This window comes from Cavia porcellus, unplaced genomic scaffold, assembly GCF_034190915.1.
Source record: "Cavia porcellus strain 051 isolate PalLab524CR breed Dunkin Hartley unplaced genomic scaffold, mCavPor4.1 scaffold_3, whole genome shotgun sequence".
Taxonomy (NCBI): Eukaryota; Metazoa; Chordata; class Mammalia; order Rodentia; family Caviidae; genus Cavia; species Cavia porcellus.
The window spans coordinates 37893574-37914516 of record NW_026947486.1 but is presented as its reverse complement, the minus strand read 5'-3'; the positions used below and the strand labels follow the sequence as shown (position 1 = coordinate 37914516).

The 20943-nt window shown below is 49.1% G+C and overlaps 1 protein-coding gene across 3 annotated transcripts; it reads right to left on the bottom strand.

Moving 5' to 3' along the window:
- Positions 1 to 432: 432 nt before the first annotated feature.
- Positions 433 to 20765, bottom strand: Nlgn3 (neuroligin 3). 3 transcript variants are annotated; one of them, XM_003471004.5, is made up of 8 exons: positions 20609 to 20765; positions 17321 to 17973; positions 16626 to 16685; positions 12330 to 12389; positions 10562 to 10711; positions 6455 to 6640; positions 3724 to 4513; positions 433 to 2376 (listed from the first exon to the last, which is right to left on the bottom strand). In XM_003471004.5, exons 2-8 carry the CDS (start codon positions 17775 to 17777, stop codon positions 1539 to 1541), a joined length of 2541 nt encoding a protein of 846 aa, XP_003471052.2. In that variant the 5' UTR covers positions 17778 to 17973; positions 20609 to 20765; the 3' UTR covers positions 433 to 1538. The 3 variants fall into 3 exon arrangements, with proteins under 3 accessions (XP_003471052.2, XP_003471053.2, XP_003471054.2); XM_003471005.5 differs by lacking the exon at positions 16626 to 16685; XM_003471006.5 differs by lacking the exons at positions 12330 to 12389; positions 16626 to 16685.
- Between the last annotated feature and the right edge of the window lie 178 nt (positions 20766 to 20943).

Below are 20943 nucleotides of genomic sequence, written 5' to 3'. Positions count from 1 at the left end.
AGGCCCTATCAGTCACCTAAGGCCAGGGACCCACGTGGCTGATGTTACCACTTTGGAAAAAGCCCTTCAGCATGATAGAGGTCACACCCCCTCACTACCCCCAGGCTAAGATGAGGGTAGGGTGGTGGTGTGGTGGAGAAAGGTGGGGGAGGAAGCAGTATCTGTGGCAGCAGAGGAAGAAGGAAGTATTATTTTTCTTTTTTCATTAGAGGCCAGAAGTGTTGAGAGGAAGCTGTAGCGGCAGGAGCTGAGCTGGCAGGGAGGGTAGGGGCATGGGGACAGCAACCTGACTGGTGAGGCCTTTCCAGGGGCCCAACAGAGTGCAGCCCAGGAAGGGAGGCACAGAGAAGGGGCCTGATTACTAGATTCCCAGCCCACAGAGGGACCCTGCTCTGAGGGCTGTTGGGGCAAGGCCTGTGCAATCGAGGCAGGTTGGGAGTGCTGACTGGATTTTTTATTTTTATATCAAGACACTGTTTAAAATTTTTACAAAGGACAAACTCCATGGGTTTCCGTTAGTGTTTTAAGAGCTTTTCTTTAAAAAAAAAAAAAAAGGCAACAACAACGACAAAACAAAAACAAAAACACCGTCTTTTTGAAAGAGAAATGACAGACACAAAAGAGACTATAAAGAAAATGGGGTGAATTTCTGATAGCATTTCCCTAAGGGTAGAGGCAGAACCCAGATTACATACCTGGGGACCCAATAATGGCATGGCCTCCATAATACCTTGTACACCAAACCTAGGGTCCCCTCCCTGGTGTAGCCAGGCTAATACTGCTGGCCTCCAGGCTTCCACAGGATGTGGAAATGGTTGGAGATCTCTTCTTGACAGCCCTTCAGCCTCACCCATCATTAGCCCCTTCCTGTCACCCCATGGTCTTGTGCGAATCCGTTTCTTTCATGGGGGTTCTATCTCTTGATCTGATTATGTGAGCACTGGAGTTTCCAGAACCAGAGAGAAATGGTCCCAGATCCCTCTCTTCCAGAGCCTCTTGCCACTCATGGGTTGGAAAAGTGTTTGTTCCAAAGAAAAATCAACAAAAACAAGACCCAGATAAAAGACTAAGTCTAGGGAGGAAGAGCTACTTTGCTCTTGAAAGCTCCCAAGTCTGGAGTTGGTCGGTGGTGTAGTTCCAAGAAAGGCCGAAGGCGAGCACCAAGGGGGTGTCCAAGTCTTGCTTTCAGGCCCCCAGGAGTGTCTGTTCAGGCTCAGAGAGCTGGCTTCAGCTGCTATTCCATGAGTCCTCAGCTTGCCAAGGACTCATCTGTGTCCCCATCTGAGGGGTTTATTCAGGTTTACCTTCCTATTTGTGTTTTTGTACATGCGGGTGCATGTCCACATCTGTCTATGCTTGTGCAGATGGGTCTGCTGCAGGGTATGGGTGACTGCGTATACATATATGTCTCTGTGTGCGTGCATGTGTATCTGTGTGTGCACGTGTGTGTGTGTGTGAGTGTGTGTGTGTGTGTGTGTGTATGTGTGTGTGTATTTGGGAGGGAGGGGCTGGGAGGTGAACTGTGCTCTGGGTTGGAGCTATACCCGGGTGGTGGAGTGTGAGTGGGGCAGCCCAGTACTGTTGAACCCTGCCGCAAAGGTGTTGTAGGGGTGCAAAGTCTGCACCAAGGAGTTGGGAATCATCGTGATGGTGTTGGGGGTCATGAGTGGGATGTCATCAGGGGAGCGGCGCAGGGTCAGGGTATAGTCGGGCAGTGCAGTGAGGCGCAGCGTGTCATGGGGTGGACCAGCCTCACACTCATGGTGAGTGGGGCCCAGTTGTAATGCTGCCAGCTCCTCCTCGGGAGCAGCTCCCAATTCAGGAGCTCCAGCTCCCCTCTGGGGGCTAGGCTGACGCAGGGGCTCCTGGCGCCGTTTGTCCTTGCGATAGTAGAGGGCAGCAAAGGCCAGAACGTTGAGGAACAAGAGGGAGGCCCCCACAGCGATGGTGACACTTAATTCAGTGGAGTAGTCACGAGGGTTCTCCACCAGGAGAGGCCCTGCATCCTGGTCCCCATTCCAGGAGCCCTGGGCATTCTCGTTGCTGTAGGCAGGGGAGATGGCTGGCCGCTTGGTGCTCCAGGTCTTGCCGTTGGGCCTGCGGGTGATGTGGGAGATGTGGGTGGTATCGGGGGGCGGCACTTTGGTGGTTGTGGATGTGTAGTGGAACATGTCATGCAGATTGTAAAGGTGGGGCACCAGGTGTTTCCAGAAGGCCACTTTAGTGGCTCGGTAATGATCGCGGACCCTTGGTTTCAGCCCAATGTGAAGGTAGAGCTGGTCTCGAGGATTGTACTTGGACCAGGCTACTTCCTCAAAGCGGTTGGCCTTCGTATGAATGAACTTGGTGTCCTGGGGAACTGGCTTGTTAGGATCCCTGAAATACCACACAGAAATTTGGGGTCACCAATCTATCTGGATAAAAGAAAGACCCTGCCATTTTCTTCACACACCTATTCCTGAGTCCAAAATTTCCCACCACTTCCATATATTTCAAGGTTCCTCCTCTCTACAGCCCACTTCTTCCCAGGGCCTGGACTCCTAGTCTCTAGACAGGCATCATGGAAACATCATTTTCCCCTGTGCTTATCCACAAAGGTCAGGCTACAGGTGCTTTGTCTTCTCCAATGCTACTGAACATCTATCAGGCTCTTTTTTCTTTTTCCTGTTTTCTTGTAGTGGGGATTGAACCCAGTACCTACACACTGAGCTACACCCCCAGTTCTTTTTATTTTTTATTTTTTTACTTTTTTTTTTATTGGTTCCGGGGATCGAACTCATGACCACCTGCTTACAAAGCAGGCGCTTATGCCGCTGAGCTAAATTCCCAGCCCCCCTCTTTTTATTTTTTATCTTGAGACAGAGTTTGTAAATTGTCCAGGCTGGTGGCCAGGGATTTAGCTCAGTGGCCTAAGTGCCTGTCTGGCAAGCACAAGGTTGTGAGTTGAAACCCCAGTACCAAAAAAAAAAGAAGAAAATAATTGTCCAGGCTGGGCAGGAACTTGTGTTCTTCCTGCCTCATTCTTGCAGTGTATTAGGATTGCATGTAGGAGTCTCCATGCCCAACTACATCTATCCATCTTTTGAGCTGCCCAGTTTTGCCAAGAGCCTTCTAGAGGCTCTTTCTGAAATGTATTTTATTGGCATTTTACTTAGCCTCTGACCAGCTAACCTTGAATTCCATGGTTCTGCCAGTAACTTGCACCCCTGCTTGATTCCAATGCTAAGGAAGTTCCTTGCTTCAACACAGTTTTTCTTTTATATTGCTGGGAATGTGACCTAGGCCTTGGGCATGTTAAGCAGGTGCTCTACCATTGAGCTACCACCTCTGCTTGCAGACTGTTCAACAACAACAACAATTTTGTGGTACTAGGAATTGAACCCAGGACATTTGCTCTGAGCTATATCTGCATCCCTTTTTTATACTTTTAAATCTTGAGACAGGGTCTTACTAAGTCACTAAGTTGTTCAAACTGGGCTAGAACTTGTGATTCTCCTACCTCAACCTCGTACAATGCTAGACTTAAAGGAGTGTGCCACCATGCCCAGCTCAACAAAATTTTTGAAGGAGTTGGCATAAAATCTCAAAAAGGGGAGGTAGAGAGTGAAGGAATTAATTAGTAATATTTGGGGAATATCATGGGAAGGAAGAAGTTAGATAGGGAAATGGAGGAGAAAACATGCAGGGGTCCCAAAGAAGAAAAGAAACTCATTTTCTCCTTACCCAGTCTTGGCAAAGTTGGTCCAATAGGTCATGACGACAGCACTGAGCATAACATCATTCTTGGAGAAGTTGCAGGGGAAAAGGTCAGTGGGACCTACCATAGGGACACCAAAAACATAGGGTACTTCATCCCCATGAGCTGCATCTGACCAAGCAGGCTTCATGAGGCTTTGGCAGTGATGGTAGAAGGCATAGAAATAAGTAGGTGAACCATAGCGGGCATGTAGATCAGCTGTCACCACTGAGGGCTCTACCCACTGGTGGTCAGTAAAGAGTGCCACTAGTGTTTTACGACGCGTCTCAGGGTTGTCACGGTCTGCCCAGTCTGTGTACATGAACTTGATGGTCTCTCTCAGGGTGTCTTTACCCTCTGGGTAGCCATACAGATTGTCCACAAAGTTAGAGACAGAATAGTCAAAATCGGTGCCAGAGACACCATCCTCAGGGTCTACCACCCCTTCCACAAACTTGAGACCCTCACCCTGGTTGACGCCTAGCATGATATCATAGTTGAGGAACTCGCCCTGTTCCATGAGAATCTCAGGGTCATCAGGAATGACATCACCATCGATCACAGGCCCAAAGGCCACATGGTAGCGGGCTGGCTGGATGTCCTGCTCTACCAGCTCTTTGGCACTCTTTTGCCGAAGACAGTCCACCATATCCACAGTATCCAGCACGTTACAGCCCACTTTGTCTGCCAGAAGGCTGGTGTACTTTACTGGTTGGTAGTTCACAGCCCAGCTGGACAGAGCAGAGCCGCTCTGGATGATGGCCCTCTGGAAAAGCCCTACAGAAAATAGATGGTATCAGGTCATGTGATACAAATCATTAAATAGTTTATTCCTTTGTCACAGAGGGTGCCGTATGGTTTGAATGGGCTAGGAAGGAGGAATGACTCTTCTGATGGGGTGACAGGTTAGGACCAGAGAAGGACTGCTGATCCCTCAAGATTAATCCTTCGCCTGGCTCCTCTGTTGCTTCCTTGTCCTGGTGCAATGGTTGGTAACTTAGGGGTTAAGGGAATGCCAGAGAGAATTTAACCTCTTGGGTCCCAGACATCAGCTTCCTTATCCACCCCTCTCTTTATCATTCCTTGTTTCCCCCTCTTGCTTCCTGCCCAGCTGGGCCCAGCTCTGTGCCAGCGCACCACCAGGGAGCTGGCGCTCATACCACAAAGGGGTCTTTTTTAATGAGAGATGAGAAATGCAGGCAGGAGAGAGCTCCACATTCTGGGAGTTTGAGGAAGGATCTCAAAGGCAAAGGCCTTGGGGTCTGAAAGCCTGGGCACGTGCCCTCTGTAGTTTCAGCAGAGACTTTCTTTTTGCTGAAGCTACTGATGTTTCACATCCAGATTTCCCCCTGGCCAAGAGGGAATCCGTCCCCCAAACTCAGAAAGAAGATGATTCTTTCCCCTCTGGGAAAAAAAGGTATCATTCTCTTTGAGGCCCTGCATTTCCAAGGAATTTTGGAAATTTGGCCTCAGGCACATGATTTCATTGCTCTAACAGAAAGGCAGTTTGCATAGGTAGAAGAGAGAGAGGAATACAGATTACTACTTAAGAGACAGCCTCATTTTTTCAGAGATTATTCTCCATGAGATGATTTCAGAAAGGCAAAGAGAAGAAATCTTGATCTTTCTTTCTTTTTCTTTTTTTCATGTGGTGCTGGAGATCAAAACCAGACACTGGTGCATGCTGGTCAAGTACTCTATCACTGACCTATGCCCTGGTCCCCCTTCTCTTTTCTTAGAGCTGCAGATTATACCTGTCTTCCCTCACCAGGGCAGTCTCTGGAAGGACAGACAGAAGTTCTAGGTCAGAGTAGGTAATTCTTCTCTCTCCTAGAGACACGCCTTCTTTAAAGACAACCTGCAAGTCCTCCTGTGAGAATATCATTAACTCATGGGATTGATTTCAATGAAAAAAGAAATGTGTCCTCTCTTGCAGATTTCCTTACTTCAGAAAAGGACATGTATTTCAGGAAGATTTTCTCTTCATAAGTTCAGCTTTGCTTCTCAGAAATAGAATGTTCTGTATAGTCTTGAGATAGAGAGAATAACCCTGGTGAAAAAGGGGCTGTTCAGAGACAGAGTAAAAATGAATCTCCCTCACGGGTGTTGCACAGCCCAGAATAGACTATAGTTCCTCAGAAGAGGCTCTCGTCACAGGCCAGGGGTTCTCACTTCGGAACTACATCCTGCTCAAGAACATTCCTCCTCTTGTATAGGCTTGTTCTTCAGAGAGAAAGGCAGACAATGAGTGTTTCTTATAACTAAAAACTAATTTCTGCCTTAGATCTCAACTCTGAAGTAACATGGCCTCATACTAGAAGCTTTTCTCTGCCCACTAAGAACCATTATTCATTCAGATAGAGGCATGTTATGCACAGTGTTCCAAACCAGTGATGGCGAACCTGTTAGAGCTTTTGATGAAAACAAACAGCCGGCTGCCACCTGTGTGCCATACGCTCACCACCACTGGTCCCAAATGGAGCTACCATGGCAGAATTATCTTGCTCTCTCAGGATGTACATGGGATTCTCTCCTTCCTTGTCTCACATTAGAAGTACTGCTTCCTCCAGAGAACTATTTTCTTTCCATGTATCCCTGGGGGATTGTGGAACTGATTCCCCTGGCTGCTTTTAGGGCATGGGATTAGGCATTGTGGAACTTGGAAGGCCAGAGAGTCAGCATTTGGCTAGACTGTATTTTGCCCCAAGAGCTACTCACCTTCAGAGTGATGTGACAGGGTGAGGAGGCTGACACAAGATGCACCAATGCCTGAGCCAAAGACAGTAATACGGCGAGGATCTCCTCCAAAGAAGGCGATATTCTCACTCACCCAGCGGAGGGCCTGGATTTGGTCAAGGAGCCCATAGTTTCCTTTGGCAGCCTGATCACCAGTGCTCAGGAAACCTAGATTCGACAAAGGGCATGAAGATAGTGAAGGCAAAGGGATGGAGGGTTTGGGTTATTGGGTTAAGTTGACAGGCAGGTCTTTGCTTTGCTTTGCTTTGCTTTGCTTTGTTTTCTTTCTTTCTTCCTTCCTTCTTTCCTTTTCTTTCTTCCTTTCTTTTTCTTTCTTTCTTTCTTTCTTTCTTTCTTTCTTTCTTTCTTTCTTTCTTTCTTTCTTTCTTTCTTAACAGGCTCTCACTTTATAGTTCAGGCCTTGAACTCACTATGTACCCAGGCAGTCTCAAACTCACAGCAATCTGCCTGCCTCAGCCTCCTTAGTTCTGGGATTATAGGGATTACAAGTGTGTGCCACTACATCCAGCAAGATAGCTACAGGGCCACACAGCTCTTCATACCTTGCTAAGATAAACCACTGCTCCTTTCTGCAAGGTCCAGCACTACCAAAATAGGAAGGGTTGGTTCCCTGCCTCCCATTCATTACCCAGTTGGGAAGGAGGGATCTCCAAATCATTACAAGTGGCTGTCTCCTCCAGGGAGGAGAGTTAAACTGCAGGAACTAAAACTGATCATTACTTAGCATCCTCTGCTCTGACATACTACTATTCAGGACATGATCCTAACATTGGTGGGGGGAGAAGGAACCTTAAAGTCAGAAAGTCCTTGGTCAGAATTCTGGCTCTCTCACATTCTAGCCTTGTGGTCTTGGGCAAGGTATTCAAAATCTATGGGTCATAGTTTCCTCTTCTACAAAGTAGGGGTAAAAATACCTTAAATCACTGTAGCAAGGATAAAATGAGCATAAGCCCAGCAGATTGTAGAGACACAGTTACTTCTCCTTCCTTCTCTCGTTGAAGTGAAGATCCCAAAAGGTGGTGATCCCCTAAGCTCTTTACCTTTCCTGTACAAATTTGTCCATCTCCACTTCGTTCCTGGGCCTTGGATAGCCCTTTTACCCTCATTCCTTGGGTGGGTCCTCATTTCCCTTCCTACAAAGCCTAATGAATCAGGAACTCTGGTGGTAGGGCCTAACAATTTATATTTTAAACAAGCTCCCCAGGTAATGCTGATCATTGCAAAAGTTGAGAAGCCAGTGGGTTAGACCATCTTTTTCAACTGGTGGAGAAATGGGGGAAGTCAGTGCCTAGTGTAACCACAGAAACAGGTCTTCCTGCCCACCCACAGGGATTTGCTGCTGAGGCAATGTGTCACCATGGAGACTACCTTCCCACCCACCTGCTGGGATTTGCTGCCTTGGAGACTTGTTGCCATGGAGACTACCTTCCCACCCACCTGCTGGCTATCCCACAGAGATGTCCTATATCTCCCCCTCCATTTTAGACTGATCCTCCTGCCTTATTTCATCTCTTCCTTGTCCTTAGCTTCTTTTGAAGACTCTATCTTCTAGCCTAGGAGACTAGGCTAGTCTTTTGGGAGGGTTCTTTACTGGTGGGTAATTGTAGTACTCCTACATATTGGAAACCGACATTTGGGCCAGTATTTGTTGACTCCACAGCTAAAGACTCATTCACAGTGCCTGGAATCAACTTGGTGCAAGGCCGTGTTGAGAAGGTGCCCAAAGCTCACAGAGAGCTTTTTGGTGGTTTGGCAGTGCATGGGAAGGGACAAAATTCAGACTTCAGAAGGCAAAAGACATCATCACTGTCTTTCTTGAATCCTTTTGTACTTAGCTTTTGCAAAAGAGCTCATCCTACCCTCTTCAAGTGTGTTATTAATTTAACTTTGATACATTAAGTGTGGAAAGTACTTAGCTATTCCTCTTAGGACCTAGTCACAATTTCTCCCTGGCTCTGGATTCCAGATGAGGAAAGGAGGAAGAATTAGAGAAAACCTGAATGAGGGTAAATCAAGAAGCCCTTGTTACTCCAGACAAAGGAACCAGTTTCTCCTTTACCTGGTCCACTTAGAAACTGAAGCTGTTCCAGTCTTAAGTATGCTGACCAAGACCCAGTTCAGCTGCCCAAGCCTTGAGATCCACTAGTAAAAATCACAACATGTGTCTCTTAGTTTTCTTCTGTTCTCTTTCTTTCCTTCATATTATTCTCTTTTCCTTTTCTCTCTCTTAGGCAATAGAAGGCTTACCTTCAATCTTTGCCCAGGCACCAGGGAAATGTGTCAAATGTCTGTTGTAATTACCAGGAAAAGCATGCAGTTGTATGTAGTATATTTTTTCAACACAGACTAATTTCCTGGGTTAGCCCTGAAAAAGCTGGGCATGGTAGTTAGCCTTTCCTTTCTATTCCCTCTGATCCCAGGAACCTCCAGAGAAGGGGTACTAAAGCACGTGGACAGTGCCATGCCAGGGAGTTCCTCTACAAGAGTTGCTTCAAGCACTACAGCAGGCTCAGGAAGATAATGGAGTGAAATGTGACCGACCAGGAGCATACAATCTGCTGGTCTGGAAGAGCAGTCACTTTCTGCTCATCCCCAGTATCTCAGCCATCCCCAGAAACTATGTGAGAATAAAAGCTGAAACATCTAACTCTGTCAACTGCCAGAATAAATCTGAACCAGTCTCCCCAGGTCCAAATTTACACTGCAGTCCATGGTCAGCTGCTTGTCAAGAGAAGATGAGGGAATCTAGCAGGTTGTATCAAAACCAGATATTTGAGTCACTCAAGGTTTGATGTTTACCTGGAGGGTACCTGAGGAAGGAGGTACAGTTAAATTAATACTCAAATCTGGAATAAAACTTGGCAAGCCCCTACATTCCCGGCCTCAGGAATATCCATGTATTACTGTTTAGGAACGGTGCACTTCTACTTCATACATTTACAGCCACCTTTAAGGTATCATGCTATTCGGATCCCTTTCTTAACACAAAAGAACTTAAGAGTCATGCCATGGTTATCTGAGGCAATGCAGAAAGACAGAGGAGCAGGGACAGAACCATGAAATTTGAAGCCCACTGGACTGTGGAGAGACTAAGAAGTGCCCTGAATTCTCCATACCTGGTATCCTAAGAGCTACCAGAGGAGATACAAACTCTGCTTTTTAAAGGAAATATATTTTTAGTTCAAACCTCAAACAGTATCTTCCTACTGTCCATAGTAATAAGGGTAAGTCATCTGTATATGTTATTTATGTGGAGTTTTTGTGTGTGTGTGGTTTTTTGAGATAGGGTCTCGCTATGCAGTTCAGGCTGGGCTTGAGCTCACTTTGTAACCCAGGCTTGTCTGAAACCTGCAAAGATCCTCTTGCCTCACCCTCCTGAGTGCTGCAATTACAGGTGTGAGCCACCACATCTGGCTCTATGTGTTTTTTTTTTTTTTTTAATTGGAGATCTGAATTCAGGGTCTCATGCTTGCTAGGTAAGTGCTCTACCACTGACCTACATCCTTAAACCATTTTTATTGTATTTTCAGATAGGGTCTCAGTAAGTTGCCCAAGATAGTCTTGATTTTGGGATCCTTTTGCCTCAGACACCTGAGTAGCTGAAATTATGGGTATGTGACACTGTGTGGGGTATTTAGGAAAGTGGAGCTGGATGGATAGGGATGAGAATAAGACACTAGAAGATTAATGAATGCTACAGAACTCAGCTAAGCAAAAATCTAGGAGATCTGGCTTGAAGTTTGAAACTGGATTTGCAGTGGCATTTAAATAGTCCAAGAAAGAACCTGGGGATATAAGAGACTTGGGTAGTCGGTCATAGGGTAACAACAGGTTTTGTTGTTGTTGTTGTTGTTGTTTTCTGTACCTGGGATCGAACTCCCGACCTTGCTCTTGCCAGGCAGGCACTTATGCCACTGAGCTAAATCCCTGACCCTAGGATAACAACATTTTGACTATGGTCATTACCACCAGCTAGAGAATACAAACTGCCCATTCTGAACTCCCTAGGATTGTTTCTTGCCCCATAAGAAACCAAACTTCCCTTTAGGTACCTGCAGGGAACCATACCTAGTACCCCAACTCGATAGTTTAGGGTGATGACGATGACATTGCCATAACTGGCGAGGACGCTGCCATCAATCATGTTGCCTGTCCCTTCCATGTAAGAGCCTCCATGGATGTAGACCATGACGGGCTTAGCACCACTGTCCCGGATGTCTGCAAGGAGAAGGGGTAAGACACAAGCTGGGTAACATGCCCTTTCTCCCCCACCCCCAGCAGCCCTGGGGGGTGGGTGTGGGCAGCATAGCTATCCCAGGTGCCAGGACACGCTGCTGCCATTGCTGAGGGCAGGACTTATGGGGTTATTTAGCCTAGAGCTCAAGCATTAGCCAGGTTGAATTTCAGTGATGTTTTCAAAGATTCAGATTTTAAATGCCTCCCAAGTGATGGTGGCCTGGCATGCCAGATAGTGCTAGGCCTACATGGGCCATGGTCAGGCTTTGGTGTTGGGGGCAGCAGCAAGAGGAACAGCTTATCTTTTAGCTGTATCAGGAGAGTCTCTGCCCTGGGCATCCAGAAGTCCTGGGACCTGACAAGGCTTTAGTGAGCAGGGGCTGGGGAGCCCTGAAACCCCCAAACTAGACCAGTTACATGGAAAAACAGCCACTGGCAGCTGCTGGCCCCCTGGTGCAGACAGAGACAAGAGGGGTGGGGATAAGAGGTGGCACAGAGAGAGAACGAAGAAGGATGAGGAAAGAGTGAATGGCTGGGAGGGGGCAGGGGGATCCTTGTTGACATGGTTTTTCAGCCACATACCCATTTACCCCATTCTCCCTGGGCAGACTTAACTGGAAACACTGGGGATACGGCAGAACTAAGGAGTGCCCTATCAGCATTAAGATGAAGATGGAGCCTCCCCAAGGCCATTCAACCAGGGCCCATCCAGTGGCTTCTCCCGGGCCCACAGCATGGTGTCAGTGCTGGGGCAGTCAAGAGAAGGCTTCAGGCCTTACCACTTCTGTCTGTAGCCTGTTGGTTTGTGAGCTGGACCAACACTCTCTGCCATACCAGCACAACCCTACCCGTGACCTCTGAGCTGTCTGACCCTTCCATTGGTGAAGGGACAGGACCAGGTTGCAGAGGTAGACTGGAATGCTCTCTGCTGCAGAACAAATGAACCTGTTACCCCAAAGAGGAAGGTTGATCCAATCACCACCCAGGGATCTTAAGACATCTATAGATAGCTGTGGTGTCCTGGCCTCAGCCTGGCATGTTAGCCACAGTCTTTCTGGTCCTGTCCTGAGTCCACTGGCAGCCCTGGGTTTTGTGATCATCTCTCTCTTTCTGGAAGAAGACTGGGAAGGTTCTATTCTCTTTTGTTGTTACTGTATTGTTCCTCAGTGTGCCATCTTGCTGGACCCCTCTCCCAGGACAGGCTTCCTATACAACACAGGGGTCTCTTCCATGAGTCACCAATATCTGCTCACCATCCAGTTTTCTTTGTGCCAATCCCCAGCCTCCCCACTTGCTCACCATTTCCCTGCTGCTCAGGAGGGGAGGTATTCGTTAGCCATATAAAATGGGGGAGGGAGAAGGGCAAGGTGAGGAAGATGCCCTCCTCATGGCTCTGCTTGTCCCCTGCTCCTGCCGGCTGTGTGCATCACCCTGGAACTTCCAGCAGCCAATGAGGCCAAAGATGGAGGCCCAGCAGCCTTGTACAGGAACAGAAACACACCAACGGACGAACAGACAGACAAACGGGGCTTCTCCCCATTGAGAAGGGGAGGGGCTCTGTGCCATGCACCAGCCGCCGCGCCCTGCAGCCCCCAAATACCTTCATCTTCATCCCCGTCATTATCCGCTAAGTCCTCGCCCTGTTTCTTAGCGCCGGATCCTGGGGACCAGACACGGGGAGACACAACAGCACAGAACAGAGAACAAAACAGAGAGAGAATTCAAAAACAGCATGACTGCACTGTGGCCCAGCAAGCCAGCTCCGGGCCTGGGCCCAGGACAGGCAGGAGGAATGGCAAGAACTGGGAATGGGTGGGCTGAGACCCAGACCTTAATCAGGATGATGGTGGTGCAGGCCTCTGCTGTGCTGGCCTCCCTGCCCCACCTCCCTGTCCCCAACAGCCCCTGTCAACCAACTCCCTTCCCAGTTAGGAAAGGGGTTGCAGCAGGTGGGCCAAGACAAAGCCAGAGACCCATTCAGGGAAGGATTCATTCTGGGTGGAAAGGGCTTCACATATGTACACAGGCATGTAGAGCTGGAGAGCGAGGGCAGGTACTGAAGATGAAGGTGACAATGCCAGCACGTGTGGATATCAGTGTGTACCAGGAACACAAGGCCTGAGCTACCAGGGTCCAGTGGACAGGCTCAAACCGGGCCTCCACTGACTCTGATTCCCACAGGAGGAAATGCAAGATGAAGCTTTTCCCCTGATTTTGCTCACTGGGGTCCCCTCCCCTGGTTAATAGCAATGGGGCTTCTGCCCAAAGGAACCAGTCTTGAGAGCAGCAAGCATTTCTCAGTGATGTATAGAGAGCCAGAGGAGGAAGGGAAGAAAGGAAACAAAAGAGAAAAGAATAAAGGGAGGAAAGAGAGGAAGTAGAAGGGAGAGAGAGGAAGAGAGAGATAGAAATAATGATAATTGGGCTGGGGATTTAGCTCAGCGGCATAAGCACCTGCCTTGTAAGCAGGCGGTCGTGAGTTCGATCCCTGGTACCGGTAAAAATGAAAAAGACAAAAAAAAAAAAAAATGATAATTAGTTCCTACCATATGCTGAATATTTAACATGTGCCAGACACTTTACTTTTGCTATACTGTTTTTGATTGTTACTGCTCAACAAAGTAGGTTCTATCCTTATTCCTATTTCATTGATGGGGAAACTGTGGTTTAGAGAGGTAAAGTGACTTGCTCAACATCACACAGCTAGGAAATGCTACAGGTGAGATTGAAATCTAGGTCTGCTTGACAGCATGGCCTATGGTCTTTCCACTGCATCGTGCCACCTTTTGGACATGAGGGAAAGGAAAATCATGAATGAGGAAAGTGGAGCTTGGAAGGGAGAAGAGAGGAGACTAGAAGAGAGAAGAGACCAGAAGAGAAAAGAGATGTTTAGGATCTGGCTGGCACTAATTCTCTTTCCTGTTCTAAAAAGACTAGAAGTGTGTCCTGGAATGACTGTGGAGAGATAGAACCTACTGCTTGCACACTGCCCATTTCAGGGAAACAGGTAATTTTGCTGGTAGCTCAGGGATGGTCCTCTTGTGTCTCTGACACCAGATACCCTCAAGTTGTAGGAAGCCAATAGCCCTGTTTCTCAGCAAGTCTGAGTGCTGGTGACTAGATTTCCTTATAGCTGTTAATCAAAACAGAACCACCTGCACACTACAAAATGGCTTTGCAATGAGGGCAGGAGCACAACCCTAGGGTAGAAACCGCCTCCAGCTTTCTGAACTTCTGGTGGCATCTATTGTCTTTAACATGTTAGCTCAGCACCTGCCAGTGCGCCCCTAGAAATCCAGTGGGACATGGACAGCCTGCAAACTGGAAGGGATCACTTATCTCCAGAGAAGTCCGTCCAGTTTGACAGGGTGGGGGACGGACAGGTCTTCCCCAGGAAATCACTTCCCATCATCCCTGACTTAGAAGATATATCCTTTCTGGCCCTCTCTGAGTGCTGCCTGGGTTGATGCACTGTCCCAATCTACTTTGCACAGTATGCCTTTGCTCCTTCAGCTTGGCCCTTGCCAAGAACCTCCTTGCTGCCATGGCCCTTGTCAGGCACCATCACCCTATGCCACTTTGCCTGACCATGCATACAAGCATTTCTGAGTATGGGTCTCCCCAGAGGGACACAATTTGTGACTGTTCCAAATGGTCAGCAGGGCCTGGATAGAGTCACTTTGAACAGTGAAATGATTGACTGAATGCCTTCCTCCAAACTGTCTGAAGCCCACTTCCTAGACAGGCCTGAAGGGCTTAAAGGGAAGCAACTGAGATGTAATGCCATGCAAGGAGCTGCTTCAGAGTCTCGATTAAGCCTTTTGTCTTTGAAAATCTTTCTCTGCCTCACACTCCTCCACATACCAACTGTACCTAGCACATGGCCTTGCCTGTAGTCCATAGTTTGACTAGTAAACTTTGGGATTCAGTATGGGGGCTTCCAGTCAGCTCTCTGATGAGTCTCAGGGCTAGACTAGACTGCCCTAGGTACTTATTGGAGCCTTGGGGAAACCATTTTTCCTAAGAAATTGTTAATAGTAATGTCATGTCTTCTCACCACACCCCATCAAATAATTCTTAGCAGTAGGTTTAAGAGACTCTCTTTCTGAATTTATTTATTTATATTTTTGAGACAGGGTCTCACTATGTAGTTCAGGCTAGCCTTGAACTCACTATGTAGCTCAGGCTGGCCTCAAACTTGTGGTAATCCTCCTGCCTCAGTCTCCTGAGTGCAGGCATTACAGGTTTCCTGAACTTATTTAAAGGCTGATGGAATGTTAAAGCCAGAATGGTCTCCTTCTACCTTCAGATGTGGAAACAAGAGGTTCTTAAAGGAAAATACTTGTGGATGGTCTCACAGTGAGCTGGCAGCAGAGCTGGAACTCAGTGAGGCTTTGTGCTTCTCAAACTTGTACTTTATGCCATACTATAATGCTTCTGCCTTCCTGGGGAAAACATCAATGGATTGCCCACTGTGTGTGAGTTCCCAAATTGGGGTGGAGGGGTAATGAAACATAGTCCTTAGAGCACTGCATCTCACTCTGTGCTCCAGCATGTGCTTTAAAAACTCTCAGGGCACATGTTCTATGTATAGATTCCTGGCTCTTCCCCCAGGATTCTTATTCAGTAACAAAAAATCCCATCCCAGGAATCCTAGTAGCCCTACTCTGAGAGACTATGTCCTAGGAAATCAAAGAGAAACAAACTCCAAGCTTGCCCAAGGATTATAGGGATCAGGTTGTGATCCACCTGTTCCTTAGGCTATTAGTGTTTCCAACTTAGCCCAACACAGCCACTTGTTGCCACTTTTTTTCTTGGACTTGCAGAGGCAGAAATGACCAGATGGGAGCTGCTTCTGTGTGCTCCAGTGGAAGAACATGCCCTGAGGGTCAAGAGACCCAGGTTTTTGTCCCAGCTCTGCCACAGACCAGCAATGGAGCCCTAAGCAGCAGCAAGTCACTCCCCTGGGCCTGTTTCTTCATCTGTAAAATTAGGATGCTGATATCTTGCCTTCCTTACTTCTCAAGATGAAGGGAGCGTTTTATGAGGTAAATATGAGAATGCTTTGCAGAAAGCCTAAAGTGATTTCAAACAGGAAGATGAACTATTCGAGGAGAATAGATTCCTCTCAGCAAAATGGCTTATTTGTGTTTTTGAGACAAGGTCTCACTGTGTAGTTCAAGGTAGTCTTGAACTCACTATGTAGCCCAGGCTGGCCTGGAACTTGCAGTGACCCTCCTTCCCCAGCCTGCCAAGTGCTGGGATTACAGGAGTGCGCCACCATGCCCAGCAAGAGGATCAAATTTAAAATTTGCCTCCTTTGGAGTCCATACTCCCCATAAATCCCAAGTTCTGCCACTAGAGTAACCTGGGACTCTCAGCAAGGCTCTGGCCAGAGGTGGTAGGAGTGTGTGTGTGTGTGTGTGTGTGTGTGTGTGTGTGTGTGTGTAAGTGTATACATGTTTAATCTAAGCTTTGAGAAGGAAGAGTTTTGAGTCTAAACTTTCAACCTAGGACAATACTAGAGGGATGATCTTGTGGCTCCATACACATGGAAGTGGACAGCCTCTCTGACTCTGTTTTGGATGCCTAGAGTTTCTCCTGAGGTGTCACCAAGAGAGCCAGTGGCTCTTACTTTGGCATATACTTTAGGGTGGCATTTGGAGCTGGAAGATTGGGGGCCATGGGGCTGCTGCTTCTGCTTTGAACCTGACTTAGGTCACCGAATGCTCCTTGAAAAGCAGGTAGGGCCCTTGGCTGAAGTGGACCTGATGCCTGCTCATTGCCCTCTGAGCCTGGGCTACTCAAAGGAAGGCTGGGTCCTCAGGGGCAAGGGCAGGTGGGCAGGCAGCCCTCCCTCTCTCTCTCTCTCCCTCCCCGCCGGCTCGCTACCTACCTCCTTTCCTACAAATTTTCTTGTTGGGCTTTCGGGCGCATTCCTTGGAAATCCGCTTTACTGTAAAATGAATAAAAAACTAAAAAATAACAAGAGGCCTCTGCCCAGGGGCATGCACCCCCCACCCCAGGCCCCAAAAGCTGAGCTGCTCTGCAGGTGGCACATGGCAGAGAGCCTGTCCCACCATCTCCTTGTTTCTGTCACTTACCTTAGTGTGACCCCCGAGGGAGGAGGCAACAGCTAGTGAAAAAGGCACCTAAGCATTGCCCACCAGGCTTGTCCCCCACACCCCCACGCATACCCAGCTCCCTCAGCCACACACACCTACCACCTTTTGAAGCAGGTGGAATGGCAACAGGGGGGCCTGGTGGAGCCAGCATCCTCCTGAGGGCAGCTGCCAGCAGTGACCCATACTCCCCCAGGGAACCCCATCCAGCACTGGACCTAGACTTGTCAAAGCTCTCAGGCCTGCCAGGCCCCTCCTGGCAACAGTGTCACTCACACATGGGAGCTCAGACAATGCTGGGAGAGGGAAGAACAGGGTGGGGGGGAGGGAGGCCTAGCAGAGTGATGGTTAGAAGCATTTTCACAGACAGACAGATGCATGCTGCAGGGCACACGACCACATGCAAGCCACAAACACAACAGGACAGGCGGGAGGCAGGAGAGGGACAGTGCCTGGCTATAGCACTCACCATCCTCTGTAGGCACATAGACATTCAGGTAGAGGCAGTCCTCATTGGGCTCCTGGATGTAAGTAGCAACGATATCCAAGTTGGCAGTGAACCAGACTGGCAGCATGACTTCGGGCACAGCTGTGTGGATGTTCTGGGGGCACACTGGGGGAAAGTGTGTTGCGTTCCGGATGCCGGACCAGGATGGGGGTGGTTCAGGGGGCAGGAAACGTTTTTCGCCGATTGGGGGAGCTGCGTAGGGTACACCTAGGTACTGGTCCACAGGCCCCAGTATCTCACTAGGCAATGGTACCCGGGCACCTCTTAGTTTCCCAAAGTGAGTATTGACTGTGGGTGCTGGGGCCTGGGTACTGGCCCTCAGCACCAAACTGAGGAACCACAGGGTGAGGCACAGGCTCCGGCCAATTGTGGGTGTGGGGCTCAGGGACATCGAGGGTGGGCCAAGCCGCAGCCACATGTTCCAGGTGGGGGGACTGGCAGGAAAGGCAGACTCCAGTGTCACAGCATCAGCCCAATAGGCAGCCCCTTCATGGTCACACTGACTTGAACCTCAAAACTGTGCTCTCAATGGGCACATACAAGTGCCCAGCCACGTAGAGAGCAGGTCGTCCAAGCACCACCACTTCAGAAAGGGGACTCAGGGCCAGACAGGCCTGTGGAAAGAGGGAGACACACGTCATCCAAGAAGTTCTTGGAGGGCCACAGAGTCCATCTTTGGGCCCCTGCTGAGCTTGGCTTATTCTCTTTCAGTAAAGAGAGTTTTCAGGATCTCACAGATGGTCCATTACTAACCAGAACCACCCTCCTTGCCTGTCTATGGTTGGAAAATCTAATTGTCATTGCAAGTTCACAATCCCCAACATTAATTCCATAGGTAATTGAGTTCAGAATCAGCTGGAGCCACAGTAGCACATACTCAGGAAGGAGGTGCTGGAAAGGGAAAAGGGGTCCCCGGGCACACTGTGTGAACACTGAGCAGTGTAACTCCTGGGATCTGGTAATCTTACACAGGACCTCCACATCAGGAAAAGGTAGGCTTGGTAACCTTATTCAGGAACACTAAAGCATCAGGAGGAAAAGCAGCAGATAGGCAGAACCTCTCCCAACCTACAGCCTTTGACTCTCAGGCAAAGGAGGGGACACAGCCATTCACTCCAGTCCCAGTGGAGTTCTGACCCTCCTGTGTGGATCGTCCTGTGCCCCTGCTTGTACTTTTCTCCTGGTCACTGCTTCCAAATGAAACCTTGGTCCTTTCTGCTGGCTCTCCCTTAATTCACAGAATGCCAGAACAGAGGGCAGCAATTAGTCTCCTAGCATGCTAGGCATTGTGTATGTTAGTTAAGTGTAAGATAAACAACAGAGTATGAGGACACACACTCAGAGACTGATAGAAATAAACTCACAAAAGACTCAAAGAGTGAGTGTGAGAAACTACACCAGGCTCACAGTCACAGACACTGAGATATTCACTCACATAGACACACATTCCAAACCCACAGAAATGCCCTCTATCCTTGCACATTATGAGACAGTGTCTTACATGGCCAGAACCTTGCAGAGTGATACATTTAGAGACACAGAGACTTACTGAAATCACACATACATACGTGCATAGGTAAATATCCAGACCCATGCAGCATAATGGTGATACACAAGTGGAGACAGAAACAGAAAGAGCAACATACATTCAGACACATAGGCCTTCTGACATAGTTATATAGGCAACACATACACACAGGCACATACAGATGCACCCACTTGGACACATGTGCCAACAGACACACACGCATGGACCCATGCTTGTGTCATGTATGCGCGTGCTCACAACACACACACACACACACACACACACACACACACACACACACACGCACACACCATGGGAGCATTTAATTTCCCCCTATTTCTCCCACCATTGGAGATTACAGGCCTGCTCCTTTAAGAAGTGGCTGAAGGGATGGGGGAGGGAGAGTGGGAACGCCCGGCAATGGGCCACCAAGGGAGGGGTTGAGAAAGGGAGAGGGAGAGGAAGAGGAAGAGGGAGAGGGAGAGGGAGAGAGAGAGGGAGAGGGAGAGGGAGAGGGAGAGGGAGAGGGAGAGAGAGAGGGAGAGGGAGAGGCGGCGCAGACAGTGACAGTATAAGACCGAAAAGGTGGAGGGAGGAGGAGGGTGGTTGGGTAAAGTGGCTATAGGGGTGGGGGCTTGGAGGAAATAGGGAAATGGGAAGCAAAGTAAGAGGGAAGATCCCAGACACAGCCCAGAATGCACTCTGGTGGAGGGGAGGAGGGGAAGGGGAAGGAAGGGGTAGGAGCAGGGAGGTGGGGCAGGAGTGGGTGGGTGTGTATTTGGGGGGGGATAGTCCGCAGCTGAGTTCACACAATCCCCCCATTCACCATCTCCATGGCAACTCAGGGGCACAGACCACTCATTCACACCACTTCCCCGCTAGCAACCCCCATTAACCCCTTTGGCGCCGCCCTACCTCACGAATTCCATTAACCCTTTAGGGATTGTCTCCCTCTCTAGTAACCCTTCAGCACCAAATGCAGAGTTCCCCTTTGAGCCAATTCCCTACAGTCCCTCCCTGTGAACACCTAGACAAATCAACCGACCCCCAAATGCCCTCTGTACCCTAAGACCCACTGTGAGTTTCCAAGGCTAAGATCTCCATCCTGGTCCAACTTGCAATTTAGGAGAAGACAAGGGGAGGCAGCAGTGCCAGGGATGAGAATGGCATCTGGAGGTACTTTTGAGGCTAGAGCAATATTGGGTGAGGGGCATTGTACAGGAACAGAGCGGAATTGAGAATTGCAGTATTGGGTGCTACACAGGTTTGGAATGGTATGGGGGGATGGAGTTGTACTGGAATGGGAAGGATAGAATAAAGGCCTCCGTTGGGTGGGGGGGCTGCAGGAGTGGGGGAGGGAGCCTGGCTAGGAGATGCTATGATGGAAGGGGAATGGGGCTGCACTGCAGGGAAGGGGGGACTGACAATGTGCAATACAGGAGTGGGACTGGGGGTCCTCAACAGGGATATTTTGGCGAGCTTGCAGGATGGGCTATGCAAAGAGGGCGGGAGGATGATAGGGAAGCAAGGTTTAGGGAAGGGGTAGAGAGTAGCGCAGGGGGCTATTGGGGGGGGGTCAGGGGTGTTGATGGAGAACATAGAGCTGAGAGGGATGGGGGGGCCACTGGATGGGGAGTGGAGGGGCCTGGGATTGGGAGAGGATGGGATAGGGGCAAGGTATGGGCAGCTAGAGGATGAGAGACCAGGGCAGGTGGCCTCACCTGTTCCCCGACCGCTGCAAGCCACTGAACCCGGCCTCGGACCACTCATATTGCCTCCAGGCCAAGGGCTCTGCACCGAATCCCGATATCAGCTCTCCGGCAGCCTGGCTGCTGTGCCCGCGCACCAAGGGGGCGCGCTGCGCGTGTCCAGACACGGGTGGGGGGGGCGCGGTCCCTGCCATTAACTCCTTTTGTGCCAGAGATGGCTCAAGTCCTCTGGCCTGGCCTCAACACCCCCTTCCCCACCTTGCTCAGGCAAGTTCTGTGCATGTCTCGCTTTCTCTGGCACACACCTCATAGCACAAACTATCAGGCAGGTGATCTTTCAGGGCAGC